We start from the raw sequence: 18,560 nt of genomic DNA on the forward strand, positions 1-18,560 counted from the left end.
GAGACAGAATCTAAAACAAAAATCCAGAAAATCACATTGAATGATTTTTGTATGTATTTGTGTGTGTGTGTGTACTGTATGCGTATGTGTGTGTGTGTGTGTCGCTGTGTGTGTGTGTGTGTCGCTGTGACTGCAGTTGTACTGGAAGAGTTCTGCCAACATTGATTGCTAGATTTCGTGTTAGCACAATTGACTCAGGAGGTTTTTGCAAGTATTGTTCAGCCCCCTCCCCCTATTGACCAACAATGACACCCATTAGGTGCTCAAGGTCCCATCTGACACAATCCTTTATCAAAACACATAACAAGGAGGTGGTTGGGTATTAACCAAAAGAAACAGCAGATTTTAAGTGTTGTCTAAGCAGTATGGGGACAAGAACCAAGCAAACACCTAGGAGCATTCAGATAATATCAGTCAAACAAAACGTGAAGACATGCAAACTGACACAGGTTGAAGTAAAACCAAAAGACGTCCACCCCGGAGACTTGTTGCTCTTTGAGAGACTGGCACCCTTTCCTGCTAAATAAATAGTGCTTTACATTCCACTATACAATACCACCCATTCCCAACATTATCTGGATAAAAATCATATAAATCGGATAGCTGGTTGCGCCCACAGCTCCTCAGAGAAAGTACCAACAAAACCATAAAGGCAAAGATTTGCGCCATCGCTTGTGACTAGTGAACCACCCAAAACAACTTCTCCAAAACAGAAATAATAATAAAGTGAAACACCTTTGACCTCTTTAATAGTCTTTAACCCTCCTCATTATTTCTTCTGTTTTTTGAAGATCTTGAAGGTGTGTTTCTTGCGGCTGGCGACGGAGTCTGTGTCTTCTCCCGTGGAGCCGCTGTCTTCCTCCAGAGGGCTCTTCTTGGAGGAGACTTGAGGGATGCGGCTGCTGCCCTTGGCCCCTGCGGCCCCAGGCTGGCCCCCCGTGGGGGAGGGGGTGTCGGCGTCGGTGGAGTTGGGGCTGAGGGAGCGGGAGGACTCTGACATGGACATACCAACGAGGCCAACATCCATCTCTCCCAGGCTGGCTGACTTCTCGATGCTGTATACCTTCTTCATCAGGATGGGGCTCTCTGGGACTGGCTCGGCCAGGGCTCCTCCCTCGTGGACACGGTTCCCTCCATTAGGGGTGTGTGCATGCAGGGAGGGCTCGTCGGAGGCGGAGCGGATGGGGGGGCCATACAGGAAGGAGGTGGGTTTCACCAGGTGGCCCTTGGAGCTGTAGGCAGACAGACGATCACCGATTTGGCAGAGGGACAGGGAGGAGTCTGAGTCTGAGCGGTTCAGTTCCCTGTGGGTGGAAGAACAGAAGAGAGTCGGTGGAGGAAGAGTGAAAGAGAGGGACTGTGAGGCCCGGTCCAGAGACATTCTATAGCCTCTACCACCTAGGCACTTCAAGTAGATCTGAAAGAACTGGACAGATATAAGCAATGGTAGTAGCTCCATTTCCCCCTCTGATAGGCTAGGTGGATTTTTTACCACCAGATGGAATGCTTACATCTTTCTAATCCTTTCAGAACTATGGGGTACATGCCTATGGGGTAGAGGGATTGTTTCTGGAATGGGCCTGACTGAAAAGTGGATCCAAGCTAAAGCACTGCATGCTGGAGGTAATCTAACCAATGCCTATAAAGCCAAGGACACAGTGGACACTACTGGGAAACTCCACTCCTGTTAGTAGTGCAGCCAGGGGGAAAGACAAGGGTTGGGAGAGGATGGCAAAAACTCAAAATATGAAATAATGAATAAGGCATCAAAATTGATTTTCAACAAAAAAGTAATAACGCAATGTAATGTAAGTAATGTACGCAAAAGTCACAGGCTGCAAAATGGATGAGTTATAGTCAGATGAAACAATCGTTAATGAAAATGAGAAAACACTGCAGCCCAGATCTAAAAAATAACATTAAAACTATGGGTTGAAAAGCCCACACGCATGCAGTGCGTGTGGAGAGAAGAGAGCAGATGGGTACCCGAAGCTGCTGCTACGCTGGAAGTCTGGGATGGTGTCCATGGGCTGAAAATAAGATGAGTGATAGACATGGGAGGAATGAGGAGAGGTGGAGTGTAAGGAGGAGGAGGAGTGGAAGTGGGAGGAGAGGGGCTGACGGTAGGAAAGAGGTGGGGAGGAGGAGCAGATGATCGAGGGGTGCGAGACAGCCGAGGACAAGGGAGGCAGGGGGAGAGCCTCAAACTGTTGGAAGGACTGGTTGTGTGACTGTTGAAGGGGGGCCCTAGACCTGGATAGGTAGGAGGTACTGTCTCCCTGCTGCCCCGCCAACAGGCAGGTCTCTACCAACCTCTGGGAGCCCATGGCCAGCTGGGAGTCCATGTGGCGCTGACGTAGGGACATCATACTGGGAGCTGTAGCGACAACACAGAACACCACCATTATCAACAACCACTCTCTGATTATACACACACACAACACAACACAGGGTGAGGGACAAGAGTAGGCTGGAATTAGACTGGGAGGGCACTAGCAGTAGACATGGGTGTTTGAGACATTTCAGTACTGAATTAGTGTTGTTGACCTCGGTGTTGAGCAGTTCAGTAATGTTTGGTTGAGAGAAATGCATGTGATGGATGCAAAATATCTGATGTTCAAACACCTGGGCCTTAGCTATGCTTAGCTGGTGAGAAGTTTGGCTGGTGTCTGGTGAGAAGTTTGGCTGGTGTCTGGTGAGGAGTTTTTGCAGGGGGGTCAAAAGTGAAATCTTTCATCATAACCAACCCTTCCCCCTTCATTGTAGATCATTATTTGTAAAAGCAGACAGTGCCAGTATGTTGTGAGGGTGTCTAAGAACAGTCACTGGTGAGTGGAAGAGTGCTCTGGGTGATGCGGAAGAAGAGGAGGATCAGGCTGAGGAAGAAGAGCAAGTCATTGGACAGCTGGAGACAGTACGGCCAGGGGTACGTGGACGCAGCGTGGAGAGTTTGCCTTTTCAATCTACAGGCCCTGCCCCAGACCAGAGTGTTACAGCTATATCCATCTATAGGCCCCAGACCAGAGTGTTACAGCTATATCCATCTATAGGCCCCAGACCAGAGTGTTACAGCTATATCCATATACAGGCCCCAGACCAGAGTGTTACAGCTATATCCATCTATAGGCCCCAGACCAGTGTTACAGCTATATCCATATACAGGCCCCAGACCAGAGTGTTACAGCTATATCCATCTATAGGCCCCAGACCAGAGTGTTACAGCTATATCCATCTACAGGCCCCAGGCCAGAGTGTTACAGCTATATCCATATACAGGCCCCAGGCCAGAGTGTTACAGCTATATCCATCTACAGGCCCCAGACCAGAGTGTTACAGCTATATCCATCTATAGGCCCCAGACCAGTGTTACAGCTATATCCATATACAGGCCCCAGACCAGAGTGTTACAGCTATATCCATCTATAGGCCCCAGACCAGAGTGTTACAGCTATATCCATATACAGGCCCCAGACCAGAGTGTTACAGCTATATCCATCTATAGGCCCCAGACCAGAGTGTTACAGCTATATCCATCTATAGGCCCCAGACCAGAGTGTTACAGCTATATCCATCTACAGGCCCCAGGCCAGAGTGTTACAGCTATATCCATCTACAGGCCCCAGGCCCAGTGTTACAGCTATATCCATCTACAGGCCCCAGGCCCAGAGTGTTACAGCTATATCCATCTACAGGCCCCAGGCAAGAGTGTTACAGTATGTGCTCTGAGGTTTTGACAGGGGTGGGTGACTTAAGGAGAAAGAGAGATAGAGGGAGGGAGGGAGGGAGTGTTGAGGTCAGGACGAGGGGGCATGAGTAGCTAACAGGCCAACCAGAGTATTTCCTGAAGGACTGGCTGTCCGAACCCACGGACCACAGATCACTCGATCGCCGGTCCTTGAGCCAGTTGGTGTCTGGGGGTCGACCAGAGACACGAACGGCCGCCGCAGCCAAAGAGAAAGTGTTGGTGGGGGGAGAAGGGAAGTGAGGGAGGAGGGGACATGTTATTCATGTGGATTAGAAGACTTACTAGAGGACTGCAGTGACAGAGACCTAGAAGGAGACAACAGAACTAGAGCTCAGCTTACCCCTGCAGTTAGTATCAGCCCTTCTCTCTATTGGTCTGCTATAATCATAACCCAGACAGTATCAGTACTTCTCTCTGTGTTTGCTATAATCATAACCCAGACATTATCATCCCTTCTCTCTGGGTCTGCTATAATCATAACCCAGACATTATCATCCCTTCTCTCTGGGTCTGCTATAATCATAACCCAGACATTATCATCCCTTCTCTCTGGGTCTGCTATAATCATAACCCAGACATTATCATCCCTTCTCTCTGTGTTTGCTATAATCATAACCCAGACATTATCATCCCTTCTCTCTGGGTCTGCTATAATCATAACCCAGACATTATCATCCCTTCTCTCTGTGTTTGCTATAATCATAACCCAGACATTATCATCCCTTCTCTCTGGGTCTGCTATAATCATAACCCAGACAGTATCAGTACTTCTCTCTGTGTTTGCTATAATCATAACCCAGACAGTATCAGTACTTCTCTCTGTGTTTGCTATAATCATAACCCAGACAGTATCAGCTCTCTCTGGGTCTGCTATAATCATAACCCAGATACTGCCCTGTAGAGCTTATCAGAGCTGGTTACCAGGATACCAAAGAACACGTTGATTGACTTAATATGTCAACATTATGTTACAATAAATAGAATACATTTAGGTTACCAAGACTAGCAATATAAATAAGAACTAAAGTATGTTGTTCACATCACAACTCCCTTTGAGATCCTAACTGGTTAATAAAAGCTGTAATTCTCCATTTCAAAAGAAGAAACCCTGAGTATTTCATTCCTTAGCGGCTGAAACAAGGTGATAAATGTGTACTCACTGGGGAAGGACTTGACTTAAAACACAATAGAAAGCAAAGCTCTATGTGAGGAGATAAAACTAATGGTCTTCCGGGCAGCACTACAAGGAAGACAATTGTTTTACCATTGTGCCTTCCTCTTTCCCAAAGCTAAAGCCTTATCAAGCTTATAGGAGTACTGGAGGACAATGGCCTTTGATATTGCATACTGTTGCTTCATGTTCAGTCCTATATTTCAGTCGTGTCCTAACAGCACATTCCATTGGTCATACTAGGAGACAACTGCTAAAAATAGATCAGCACAAAGATTTGGTGTCATGAAGTATGTATTTCTTCAGAGGTTCAATTTCCACAGCATGTGATATCAACATTGTTCTCGTCTCACACTCCATCCCAGAAGTGAAATTCCCATATCGAGGCAAAACTAATTTCCAAAATGGAACAAAATAAACACCCCAACCAACTGAAAACATGTATAAAAAAAGACAGGTGAAATTACAATTCATACATTACAGATTTGCAAACACACAACACTTTTTGGGGTATTTTATTAGGATCCCCATTAGCTGTTGCGAAAGCAGCAGCTACTCTTCCTGGGGTCCATTGTTGGACTCTCAATCACAGACAAACACCCCAAATCCCTACACCAACCGGGCTGCTCATTTTAATAAATTGAGAGAATAGTTGATCAATTGTTAATGATAATATTTTGTGTCTGTATGCTAATTTTCATATGAGAGTTGACTTTTGGATTTCCCCAGGAGGCCCTTGGTGTATTTAGGGGGTCTTTTGCTACTGAGTCCCACAGCGGGGCCGAAGGAGTCGGGCGAGCCCTTACATTGCAGAGTTCCGGGCGATATGATGTCCTCGTCCATGTCGTCCATGTCATCAGACATAATGAAGTGCTGGGGCGTGGCCCGGCCGCCCATGATGCTGGGGTCAAGGTTCAGGGTGGAGGCCAGGGAGGACAGCCCAGGGTTGTTGACGATGGTGAACCCCGTCAGAATCTCAATCTGCTGCCAGCGGTGCAGCCTCTCCCTCAGAGCAGCAGTCACCTCACCCAGGGCTTGTCTGGACCGGAGGAGAGGAGAGTGAGATGGGGGGGGGACAGAGGAATACAAGTACAGATCACAATGTGAACAGATATAGGAGATATTGGCTTTAGACAAATCCCAATATACTGTATATGTAATTAAACTGACTTGGCTGTCAGAATTTGGTGATCCACATTGTCCAGACAGGAGCTGTGTGCCACATGGAAGGTCCCAAAGATGGTGTTCCGCTTCTTCTTGATCTTCTCTGCCTGCAGTCGCACACACGATAAAACATTACTCCCAGGTTCCGTCACCTCTGTCACACTAAGAGTCCATAGTTTCTCCTGCTCACATTGTCAGAGAAATCCCCTGGCCCTACTCATTCGGTATATCTAGTCCTCATATGGCATACAGTGCGCATTCGGAAAGTATTCAGGCCCATTCCCCTTTTCCACATTTTGTTACGTTACAGCCTTATTCTAAAATGGATTAAATAAAAATGTTTCCTCATCAATCTACACACAATACCCCATAATGACAAAGTGAAAACAGGTTTTAGAACTGTTTGCAAAGGTATTACAAATAAAAAACAGAAATACCTTATTTACATAAGTATTCAGACCATTTGCTATGACACTCGAAATTGAGCTCAGGTGCATCCTGTTTCCATTGATCATTCTTGAGATGCTTCTACAACTTGTTTGGAGTCCACCTGTTGTATATTAAATTGATTGGACATAATTTGGAAAGGCACACACCTGTCAATAAAAGGTCCCACAGTTGACAGTGCATGTCAGAGCAAAAATCAAGCCATGAGGTCGAAGGAATTGTCCGTAGAGCTCCGAGACAGGATTGTGTCGAGGCACAGATCTGGGGAAGGGTACCAAAACCTTTCTGCAGCATTGAAGGTCTCCAAGAACACAGTGGCCTGCATCATTCTTAAATGGAATTAGTGTGGAACCACCAAGACTCTTCCTAGAGCTGGCCGCCTGGCCAAACGGAGCAATCGGGGGAGAAGGGCCTTGGTCAGGGAGGTGACCAATAACATGATGGTCACTCTGACAGAGCTCCAGTTCCTCTGTGGAGATGGGACAACCTTCCAGAAGGACAACCATCTCTGCAGCACTCCACCAATCAGGCTTTTATGGTAGTGGCCAGACGGAAGACACTCCTCAGTAAAAAGGCACATGACAGCCCACTTGGAGTTTGCCAAAATGCACCTAAAGGACTCTCAGACCATGAGAAACAAGATTCTCTGGTCTGATGAAACCAAGATTGAACTCTTCGGCCTGAATGCAAAGCGTCAAGTCTGAAGGAAACCTGGCACCATCCCTACGGTGAAGCATGGTGGTGGCAGCATCATGCTGTGGGGATGTTTTTCAGCAGCAGGGACTGGGACACTAGTCAGGATCGAGGGAAAGATGAACGGAGCAAAGTACAGAGAGATCCTCGATGAAAACCTGCTCCAGAGCACTCAGGACCTCAGACTGGGGAGAAGGTTCACCTTCTAACAGGACCATGACCCTAAGCAAACAGCCAAGACAATGTAGGAGTGACATCGGGACAAGTTTCTGAATGTCCTTGAGATGCCCAGCCAGAGCCCGGACTTGAACCTGATCTAACATCTCTGGAGATACCTGAAAATAGCTTTGCAGCGACGCTCCCCATCCAACCTGACAGAGCTCGAGAGGATCTGCAGAGGAGAATGGAAGAAACTCCCCAAATACAGGTATGCCAAGCTTGTAGCGTCATACCCAAGAAGACTCGACGCTGTAATCGCTGCCAAAGGTGCTTCAACAAAGTACTGAGTAAAGGGTCTGAATACTTATGTAAATGGGATTTCAGTTTTTTATTTGTAATAAATGAGCACCAAAAAAATCTACAAAACTGTTTCTGCTTTGTCATTATTGGGTATTGTGTGTAGATTAATGAGGGGGAAAAAACAATGTAATCCATTTTAGAATAAGGCTGTAACGTAACAAAATCTGGAAAAAGTAAAGGGGTCTGAATACTTTCTGAATTCTAGTCCTCATACGGTATATCTAGTTCTGTGGCGTCTCACCCCTTCTTTAGCCACCAGCAGCTGCTTCTCAGCGTTCTGCTTCTTGATGTTATAGTACTGCACCTCCACCTCATGGGTGAGCTGCAGCCACTTCTGGAGGGACTCTGGTGGGGACCAGCTGCAGCGAGACTCCAGCTCCTTCTCTGCCTTCTTGAGGGCCATGCGCACCTGCAGCGCACACACACGAAGTCAACATACAGCACATAACTTCTTATGACTCAATACAGCAGCGAAAGGAACACACCAAAGTCTACACGTTAAGGTCAAAGTCCAACACACAAGTTGTGTATTTAGCACAAATGTGTCATTCCCACACTGTGACAAGTCTCTCTGGACCATGGTGTGAACATGGATGTGGAGGTGGGGGATGGGAGAGGGAAATGTGATCCCATTGGCTCATGAAAGCTAGCGCGGTCTGTCTCCAGACAACTCATTAAGAGCTGTGCAAATGAGCCCAGAGCCACCCAGCTGCCCTTTGACTCAATCAATGCCAAGCCTTAATGGAGCAGCACTGGGCCAGCCAGGGGAGCAGGGGGCCTGCAAGCCATATGCACAGGGAGAGTTAAGGCTGTATATGGGGCCATGTGACATCAGAGTGGTTCTCTTTTCTGATCAGGCAGGTATGAGGGCTGACCTGGTTTGACCTCCACTGGGACCCGACAACAAGAGAACAGGCCTCCAGAGAAACCCTCCAGATGAAATGAGCATTCCAAATCCTCTGAAGAACTAGGCCATGTTTTTGGGTGAGGTGTAATGGGCCCTGCCTGCAGTCAGGAGCTGTGAATCTAATTGTTATGTCATATGAAAGCATTCAGAGCTGGATTCAAAATATTCTCTAGCTGATTCTGTGTGAAAATGGAAGAAGAATATTAATGCACTTTTAGATTTTCCTGAAATTTAGCACAGTGGTTCCTATTGCAGGAACATTTTAAAATCATCCTCTTCCTAGGCATGCATGCTGAAAAGACTAAAAGGAGGGATATTGAGAACTGAAATCAGATAAAGGAGTGACTATTGCTTCCTCCAGCAGACTGCAGTGTGTTCTCAGGAGACCATAGTGATAGTAGTGGATTGATGAGAGAGTACACAACGTGAGCCCTCTGCTCACCTGCCCTGTGTGGGCCGACCGCTGCTTCTTTTCCTGCCATTTCCCTGATGGGCAAAGAGCTGAGTGGGAGTTAAGCCTACTGATCCCATTCGGCATCTAATCCATCTAAATCTAGAATATAGACTGGTTAACAGGGTTCAGTCAGTTGGAGTGTCTCTCCTCTCGGGCTTTACTCTACAGGTTCTTGTTACACGCCTTGTTTCTCAACAAGAATCCCACTAGACTAATTCTCCCTCTCTCATCCACATGCATTTGTTCTCCACCCCTGTCCCTCTCCAAAGTGGTACAGTCCAGTACCTGGTCCAGCTCCTCCTCGGCATATTTCTGCCTACTCAGCTCGTTCTCGGTGCCCTCACGGAGCCCCTTGAGCCGCTGGGCCTCCTGCTTGGCACAGTTGATCTCATCCCTCAGCTTCTGTTCCAGGTTCACCTTCTCCACCTCCACTGTACGGTGCTCCTCCTGGGCTATCTGCAGCCTGAGGGAGGGAGCGAGAGAGATTGTGAGCGAGAGAGAGACAGAGAGCGCGCGAGGGAGACAGAGAGCGTGCGAGGGAGACAGAGAGCGCGCGAGGGAGACAGAGAGCGCAAGGGAGACAGAGAGCGCGAGAGACCATGAGAGAGCGAGAGCGAAAGCATGATCGCGAGAGTGAGAGAGAGCGAGCAAGAGAGAGTCAGACAAGGAAAAGCATGAGATGTAATCTGTTATTTTCCTGATCACATGGCATGACCAGGAAGAATTATGGGGACATGTTACAGGTGCTAGTAATCAGTGACTCAGCAATGACAGGGGCAAACAATAGAAGTGCCTGTATCATTTTACTACTAGATGCCAGGGAGACTGGCATGTCCACATAGCATCCTCCAACCAGCTGTCCTTGGACCTTGGTGCTCCTGGCTATAAAGAATGACCACTATAGAGCCCAAGGAAGCCAGGGATCCATCACTGGAGAGCTACGAGTCTCTGTCGTCCTCTGATTTATGTGCTACATGTAGTTGAGATTCCCTGGGCAGACATAAAGACATGGTTTGTTTTACAGGCAGGGTCCAGTTTCAAGAGCTAGCTGGAAGTACACCGACTCCAGCAGCCTGTTGCCTTGTAACCATCTCTACATTAAAAACAGTTCAGCACTAGTTTGTAGTTCCGGACTGTAAGCCTATCACGGTAATTTCCACGCTTCCTTGACATTTTACGCACAACTGAACAGACATTCTTGAAAAACAACAAAATAACTTAAATGCGTTATTCTGTGAAACTAAAGCAACGAAGAGCACAGATTACGCAGTCAAGCGAGTGTCTACTCGCTCAGTAGACAATTCCATTAGACTTAACACCAGCCCTAGAATGAGGGGCTTGCATCTTTCAGTATGTGGCTGAAAACAATGACGAACGTGTAGAGGGCAGAGGGCAGCTGTCAGAGAGCTTGGCCAGGCCAGGAATGGGGCCCCAGTTGTGACAGAGCCCAGTACTCTATGGCCTTCCTGTGTTGGGATTATTGTGCTCTTCTTCTTCCACAGCAGAATGAGAATGTACTGCATTACCATCGTAGACATGTGGTCCTCAGTGCCTCAGACATGACTATATAAAAGACCAACAAGGAGTCCATTTGTGGGATGGCTGGCTTTGTCATGCTGGCCTAGTACCGCGTCATGTCACACTATCCTGTGAGGTCTGTCACAAGACCACAGTTCAAACACACAGAGGGCCCACAGGGAGAGATAGGACTGTAGATATTCATGTAATCCACCAGGAGAGATAGGACTGTAGATATTCATGTGATCCACCAGGAGAGATAGGACTGTAGATATTCATGTAATCCACCAGGAGAGATAGGACTGTAGATATTCATGTGATCCACCAGGAGAGATAGGACTGTAGATATTCATGTGATCCACCAGGAGAGATATGACTGTAGATATTCATGTAATCCACCAGGAGAGATAGGACTGTAGATATTCATGTGATCCACCAGGAGAGATAGGACTGTAGATATTCATGTAATCCACCAGGAGAGCTAGGACTGTAGATATTCATGTGATCCACCAGGAGAGATAGGACTGTAGATATTCATGTAATCCACCAGGAGAGATAGGACTGTAGATATTCATGTAATCCACCAGGAGAGATAGGACTGTAGATATTCATGTGATCCACCAGGAGAGATAGGACTGTAGATATTCATGTGATCCACCAGGAGAGATAGGACTGTAGATATTCATGTAATCCACCAGGAGAGCTAGGACTGTAGATATTCATGTGATCCACCAGGAGAGATAGGACTGTAGATATTCATGTGATCCACCAGGAGAGATAGGACTGTAGATATTTATGTAATCCACAGAGAGACTGCTTTATCTTGTATACAGCCTAGGCTGCTATGTTTTAAAGAGATCACATCATATGTTTGAGATGATCAATATCTGATCAGAATTGGTGCATTGAAATTATGAACAGCATTTCAATTGATATAAATTAACCTGAATCCATGGAGTATCCGCATGAGTTACAAAATCTATCAGTAAGTCTGAGAACAGGTTTTACAGGGCGTGAGTTGAGGTTGAGAGAATGCTGTTTTACACCACCAGAGAGCAGCCTCCTCCCACCCGAGGTAGAGGTGGCAGAGAGCTGCAGTCAAGAGTAGCCTGACCAATCACCCTGAATTTAATACCGCTGCTCTATTGATCGCTACATACATTCAGTCTGAATCTGCCATCCTACATGTTGTTTGTGTGACTTCATTTCAAAATGAGGGGAGCGTTATGAAAAACAAATTCATCAGCGATTCGATCGTCTAACAAATCTAACCAGAGAGTTGAAGTTGAAAACGTCATCATGTAAGGTTGGCTCTGGCCCAACCCATCGGTTTCTGGGACCAATCAGAATGGTCAGAATGTGTTGCACATTCTAGAAATTGTCAGGGAGGCAAATCCAGACCAATCATGGAGAAGATGTGGATGGGTAGCTAGGCAACAGTGAAAGGTGATCCAGGGATCTGAGGATGGAACGTGGGCAGTGGGCCTTCTCACTAACGCTCTGACCATTCACTAGCCACAGCTCCAGCAGCAACAACGGCAGGGCAGGCAGAACAATGCGGACTCTCAGCCCCACAGCACCGCACTGCAGGGTCCAACAAAGGACTTATGTACTGTACAAGCGAACATCATCAAAGCCTATTTGCAGCACCAGCTCAGCACCTCCAGGCTGACTGGGCTGGTATAGATTTTCATGAATAGCATTCCTATGAGTGAGACTAGTTTTAAATCAATGTCATTTATGAGCAACTGGAATATGAGCAGCAGCAGTAGAATGTGGATATATATACACACACACACACACGTTTATACAACGGGTGGGTCTAATCCTGAATGCTGATTGCTTAAAACCGCATTCCAGCCGGTGTCTTTTCCACAAGTTACCACCGGCTAAATCTAAGACGTTAAAATGCCCATTTACTCGGTTCCATCTGACTGCGCAATCCTCTGTCTCATCAGCCCAGCCAGGCAATTTATAAACTTTATCTTCACTATAAAAAATCATCTAGACATTATCTCACATTTATTTTAGACTAACATTTAGTTTAACAGCGGAGATTTGTATAAACCTTGCTGTCTGTCTCTCCGACATTTGCAACATTGTTCTTATATTTAAATTTGATCTCCAGCTGTCCCGTAGTAATGAACATGTTGGGAGTAGTGACGAGACAGACAGTCAGTGTTTCTCAGCCAGTCTAAATCATGGATCAACTGGCATAATTCGGAAAGTATTCAGACCCCTTCACTTTTTCCACATTTTTTTACGTCACAGCCTTATTCTAAAGTGGATTATGTTATTTTTTTGTTCATTAATCTACACACAATTCCCCATAATGACAAAGCAAAAACAGTTTTTTAGAAATTTTTGCAAATTAATAAAAAATAAAAAACTGAAATATCACATTTACATAAGTATTCAGACCCTTTACTCAGTACTTTGTTGAAGCACCTTTGGCAGCGATTACAGTCTCGAGTCTTCTTGGGTATGACGCTACAAGCTTGGCACACCTGTATTTGGGGAGTTTCTCCCTTTCTTCTCTCCATTTTAGGATAGGCTGTAACAACTTAGGGGACGGTTTGGCTGGGGGGGTTTTACATGGCTCATCGCGCTCTAGCGACTCCTTGTGGCGGGCCGGGTGCCTGCAGGCTGACCTCGGTCATCAGTTGAACGGTGTTTCCCCCGACACATTGGTGCAGCTGGCTTCTGGGTTAAGCGGGCTGGTGTTAAAAATCGCGGTTAGGCTTTTCATGTTTCGGAGGACGCATGACTCGACCTTCGCCTCCTGAGCCCGTTGGGGAATTGCAGCGATGAGACAAGATCGAAATTGGGGAGAAAAAGGGGTTTAAATAAAAACAATTGTAAATAAAATAAAAGATGTAACATAACAAAATATGGAAAAAGTGAAGGGGTCTGAATACAAAGAAATGTCAATTCAAAAAAGGTCAAACAAAACGAAGTGCAGCTAGTTTGCAGTCTTTCCAGCTTCAGTTTGAAGTGATTGATTGTGATTGTGCGGTTGGCTAGCTCCTCTGAACAACAGTGTCCTGACAAGTGAGCACATTTTCTATGCCAGGCGAAATCGCGCCTCATTAGCTCATTGTTATGGATGTATCCAAATAATTCTCATTGGAAAACAGCTTAAACAAATGCAAATGCAGCTACTTTGCTGTTATTCTGGCTACACTATTTGACGTGACTGTAAGTTAGCTGTAGTTGGCTAGCTAGCAAGCAAGGGTTAAGAATATTGCCAGCCAGTATGGTAATGGTACATTTAGAATAAACGACTGGATCTATAGATACAGAACAAAAAGACTGAATGACTGGGTCGCGTCTCTGGCAAAGGAACCGATAGAACGGACGACCAGCCGGCTTGGATAGCAACCCTAGATTTGTGTCGGGACTATATCTTGTGGAAGGATGAAATAGTATGAATAAATTAATCAAAATAACGTTTTTAATGAAAATATGTCAATCATTATTTGAATATGTTGGTAACCCATTGTATAAAAGTGATAATGCCCTCGAAGCCGGTGTTTGGAGGATACATTAGCACAGTTTACCTATCCAGAGTCATATATAGGAGGTGTATGAGCGTAATATCCATCAACCATGTCATTTATTGATCCTGTTTAGTAGAGACCTGTCCTTGTCCTGCATACAGCACACCCACTACACCACACCTCCGTCCACATGGGAGTGCGTAAGCGGTGGAGGTGACATGTAAAGCGTGTAAAGAGGTACCGCCTGGCACCAGCTGGTGTTGTTAAAAGGCACCCAGAGTAAACACAAGGTGAAATAGGCCTACAGCTCCTGGGAGAGCCCCCCCCCCCCCACCCTACCTCTGTCCACCCTCAGTTAAAACGGAAGTCTGAGGCTTGGGCCAGGCGATTTTGATCCGGCCACAGGATCTCCCTTGAAGGTCTGGCCAGACAGCAGCTGGCAGCAAGGATCAGGAAGCAGGCACGGCTAAAAGACACAGAGGACATGACCCCTCTCCCCAGCTCCCCGGGAGAGCACAAGAGACATGCCAGCCTGTCCACCCAGTCACACCAAGTCACACCGTCTTGCATGTTCTCTTCCCCTGCCTCCATTACAGGGCTCACATAGGAGACATGCTGACTTGTCCCACCACTCCCACACAGTCAGTCTGTATGCTCCCATTCACTGTTACAGTAACAAGTGTTTAACAGGAGGGTAGCAGGCATCTCAATGTCAATGGAACTGTCAATGCTCTGGTTTGCTCTGGAATAACAACTGTAGACGAAGGTCTATAACCCCATAGGTAAAACCACAAAACAGCAACAATACAAAACTGCACGCACATTACCTAGTATGCATGAGCTATCGCAATGCCTCTGAAAATATATATACAGTGGCTTGCGAAAGTATTCGCCCCCCTTGGCATTTTTCCTATTTTGTTGCCTTACAACCTGGAATTAAAATAGATTTTTGGGGGGTTTGTATCATTTGATTTACACAACATGCCTACCACTTTAAAGATCCAAAATATGTTTTTTGTGTGACACAAACAAGAAATAAGACAGGAAAACAGAAAACTTGAGTGTGCATAACTATTCACCCCCCCAATGTCAATACTTTGTAGAGCCACCTTTTGCAGCAATTACAGCTGCAAGTCCCTTGGGGTATGTCTCTATAAGCTTAGCACATCTAGCCACTGGGATTTGTGCCCATTCTTCAAGGCAAAACTGCTCCAGCTCCTTCAAGTTGGATGGGTTCTGCTGGTGTACAGCAATCTTTAAGTCATACCACAGATTCTCAATTGGATTGAGATCTGGGCTTTGACTAGGCCATTCCAAGACATTTAAATGTTTCCGCTAAAACCACTCAAGTGTTGCTTTAGCAGTATGCTTAGGTTCATTGTCCTGCTGGAAGGTGAACCTCCGTCCCAGTCTCAAATCTGTGGAAGACTGAAACAGGTTTCCCTCAACAATTTCCCTGTATTTAGCGCCATCCATCATTCCTTCAATTCTGACCAGTTTCCCAGTCCCTGCCAATGAAAAACATCCCCACAGCATGATGCTGCCACCACCATGCTTCACTGTGGGGATGGTGTTCTCGGGGTGATGAGAGGTGTTGGATTTGTGCCAGACATTGCGTTTTCCTTGATGGCCAAAAAGCTCAATTTTAGTCTCATCTGACCAGAGTAACTTCTTCCATATGTTTGGGGAGTCTCCCACATGGCTTTTGGCGAACACCAAACGTGTTAGCTTTTTTTTTCTGGCAACTCATCTGTAAAGCCCAGCTCTGTGGAGTGTACGGCTTAAAGTGGTCCTATGGACAGATACTCCAAATCTCCGCTGTGGAGCTTTGCAGCTCCTTCAGGGTAATCTTTGGTCTCTTTGTTGCCGCTCTGATTAATGCCCTCCTTGCCTGGTCCGTGAGTTTTGGTGGGCGGCCCTCTCTTGGCAGCTTTGTTGTGGTGCCATATTCTTCAATTTTTTATAATGGATTTAAAATGGTGCTCCGTGGGATGTTCAAAGTTTCTGATATTTTCTTATAACCCAACCCTGATCTGTACTTCTCCACAACTTTGTCCCTGACCTGTTTGGAGATCTCCTTGGTCTTCATGGTGCCGCTTGCTTGGTGGTGCCCCTTGCTTAGTGGTGTTGCAGACTCTGGGGCCTTTCAGAACAGGTGTATATATACACTGAGATCATGTGACAGATCATGTGACACTTAAATAAAGTCCACCTGTGTGCAATTCTAACTAATTATGTGACTTCTGAAGGTAATTGGTTGCACCAGATCTTATTTAGGGGCTTCATACATATGCACGCACCACTTTTCCGTTAGTTATGTTTTTCATTTCACTTCACCAATTTGAACTATTGTGTGTATGTCCATTACATGAAATCCAAATAAAAATCCATTTAAATTACAGGTTGTATTGCAACAAAATAGGAAAAATGCCAAGGGGGATGAATACTTTTGCAAGGCACTGTATATCTAATTGGCACTTCACATTATTGTGCTTTATAAGAAACAACTGTCACTACGTGTTTCAGAGAGTTGCAGCAGAGCGGTTGTATATCCCCAGCCTCATCTGAATGTCCCACAGCAGGAGATGAGATAGATTTAAACACAGACGACATTGTGGCGTGGCGTGAGGAATTGCAGAGATGTTTTACTATCACAGTGAATGAACGGGGCGGGCATTACTAACCCCTGTACCCAACTGGCAGGATATGATATACAAAGTTTCTGTCTGGGGAGCGAGGGACGTCAATAGAGGCATAACATGACTCTGTTCCAAGGCCGCTCTCCTCTCAGCACAGCAGAGGACACAGCCACGGTAATGCTCTCTGCTAGCAAGGCTATGGAACACACACAGGACACCCCATGCAGAATCAATGACCTGGTAGCAAGGACAGCAGATTGTGGCTAGGCTAGGTTGGTGGATTAGTAGGCCTACATTTCAGGAGGTTGGTGACACCTTAATTGGGGAGGACAAGCTTGGCTGGAGTGGAATAAGTAGAACGGTATCAAATACAAACACATGGTTTCCAGGTGTTTGACGCCATTCCATTTGCTCCATTCCGGACATTTTTATGAGCTGTCCTCCAGTCAGCATCCTCCTGTGGCCTACATCAAGGACACTCACTGTAGGAGTCAGCTAGTTGTAGTGGGAATGTGTGTCAAGGATAAGAGGCCTAGATACTCTGTGTGTACGAGTCAGCATGACTGAGCCATAAATGAGCAGGAGGATGTGAAAATGATCCACCTCCATAATGCCGTAAGAAAGCATGGATATAGTCAGTGCTAATGGCAGAAATGACAAGGCAAGAGACTACAGTAGGGTCGGGCTTAGCTAGAAAGCCATCCAAATGCATAGCTGGAGCCCTGAGCTGGATATAATTTATTTGACATATCTTAGATTTCTTATAGTTATACGTAACTTGTAGTTATAACCAGTGGCGTAGCACTTTTTAAAACAGTATTGAAAATCGTGCCGTCTGTATTTCTAAATACCCCGGTATACGGTATATCAACCAAACCTAGACTGCACCATTAAAAAGGGGAGGACAGCCAGGCAGTCTGTCTGCCAGGGGAAAGAGCTGGAGCCTACTGTCAGGGGAAAGAGTTGCACCCTCCTGCCAGGGGAAAAATAGTTGCACCCTCCTGCCAGGGGAAAAATAGTTGCACCCTCCTGCCAGGGGAAAAAGAGTTGCACCCTCCTTCCAGGGGAAAAAGAGTTGCACCCTCCTTCCAGGGGAAAAAAGAGTGTAACCCTCCTGCCAGGGGAAAAGAGTGTGACCCTCCTTCCAGGGGAAAAAAAGAGTGTGACCCTCCTGCCAGGGGAAAAGAGTGTGAACCTCCTGGCTTGTCCCCATGCCATGGAACGGGGAATGAGCCTGTTGGTCTGTATTCAACAGGCTCACTACACTGTACTGCGAGACATACTTCCTGCTCCCCTGTCACGACACACAAACACCCAACCAAAGCAGCTGTGCGGGGTACTATAATACTAGCGGGAGACAGTCGTGATACTCTAGTGACAGGACCAGGACAGAGGCCAGAGAGAGAGGGCCACAGAGGAGGAAGGGGAGTTGAGCTCTACTTCCACTAGACCCCAATGGGAGAATTCAAAGACTTCAGTTTCTCTCTCTGAGCCAAACCACAAACATATGCTAGCTCAGATTTCAAAAGGTGTTTGCAGAATAATCATTAAAAAAACAAAAATCCATGGACAGTTGACACAAAGTCCCTCTTGTGATCAGCTGTGAGACTTAGTTCAGATGAAATTCATTGCTGTTCCATAGAGATCACTGCTGTTCCATAGATTTTTTGTCCTCTCACGTAATGACTGCAGCAAAAGTTTGGACCCCAGGAAGAGTAGCCGCTGCAGCAGCTAATTGGGGATCCTAATAAACACAAAATCTCTAGAATGAGGAACTCAACTGATGGCCTCAGAACAGTGAAA

General features: G+C 46.2%; 1 protein-coding gene across 5 annotated transcripts in view; it reads right to left on the minus strand.

Moving 5' to 3' along the window:
- Positions 1–51: 51 nt before the first annotated feature.
- The window catches only part of stim1a (stromal interaction molecule 1a), a 41,424-nt gene continuing 22,915 nt past the window's right edge, over positions 52–18,560 (minus strand). Inside the window, exons 8-14 of one of the 5 annotated variants that reach the window (XM_045214726.1) lie at positions 9,386–9,563; positions 7,981–8,148; positions 6,087–6,187; positions 5,723–5,955; positions 3,831–3,911; positions 2,314–2,377; positions 52–1,304 (exon numbers count right to left, since the gene is read on the minus strand). In XM_045214726.1, coding sequence (XP_045070661.1) covers positions 770–1,304; positions 2,314–2,377; positions 3,831–3,911; positions 5,723–5,955; positions 6,087–6,187; positions 7,981–8,148; positions 9,386–9,563 — 1,360 coding nt within the window. In that variant the 3' untranslated portion in view covers positions 52–769. Of the gene's footprint in view, positions 1,305–1,986; positions 2,378–3,830; positions 3,912–5,722; positions 5,956–6,086; positions 6,188–7,980; positions 8,149–9,385; positions 9,564–18,560 lie in introns of all 5 variants that reach the window. The other 4 variants (XM_045214720.1, XM_041876912.2, XM_045214724.1 and 1 more) reach the window with 4 other exon arrangements.

This window comes from Coregonus clupeaformis, chromosome 5 (assembly GCF_020615455.1).
Source record: "Coregonus clupeaformis isolate EN_2021a chromosome 5, ASM2061545v1, whole genome shotgun sequence".
Taxonomy (NCBI): Eukaryota; Metazoa; Chordata; class Actinopteri; order Salmoniformes; family Salmonidae; genus Coregonus; species Coregonus clupeaformis.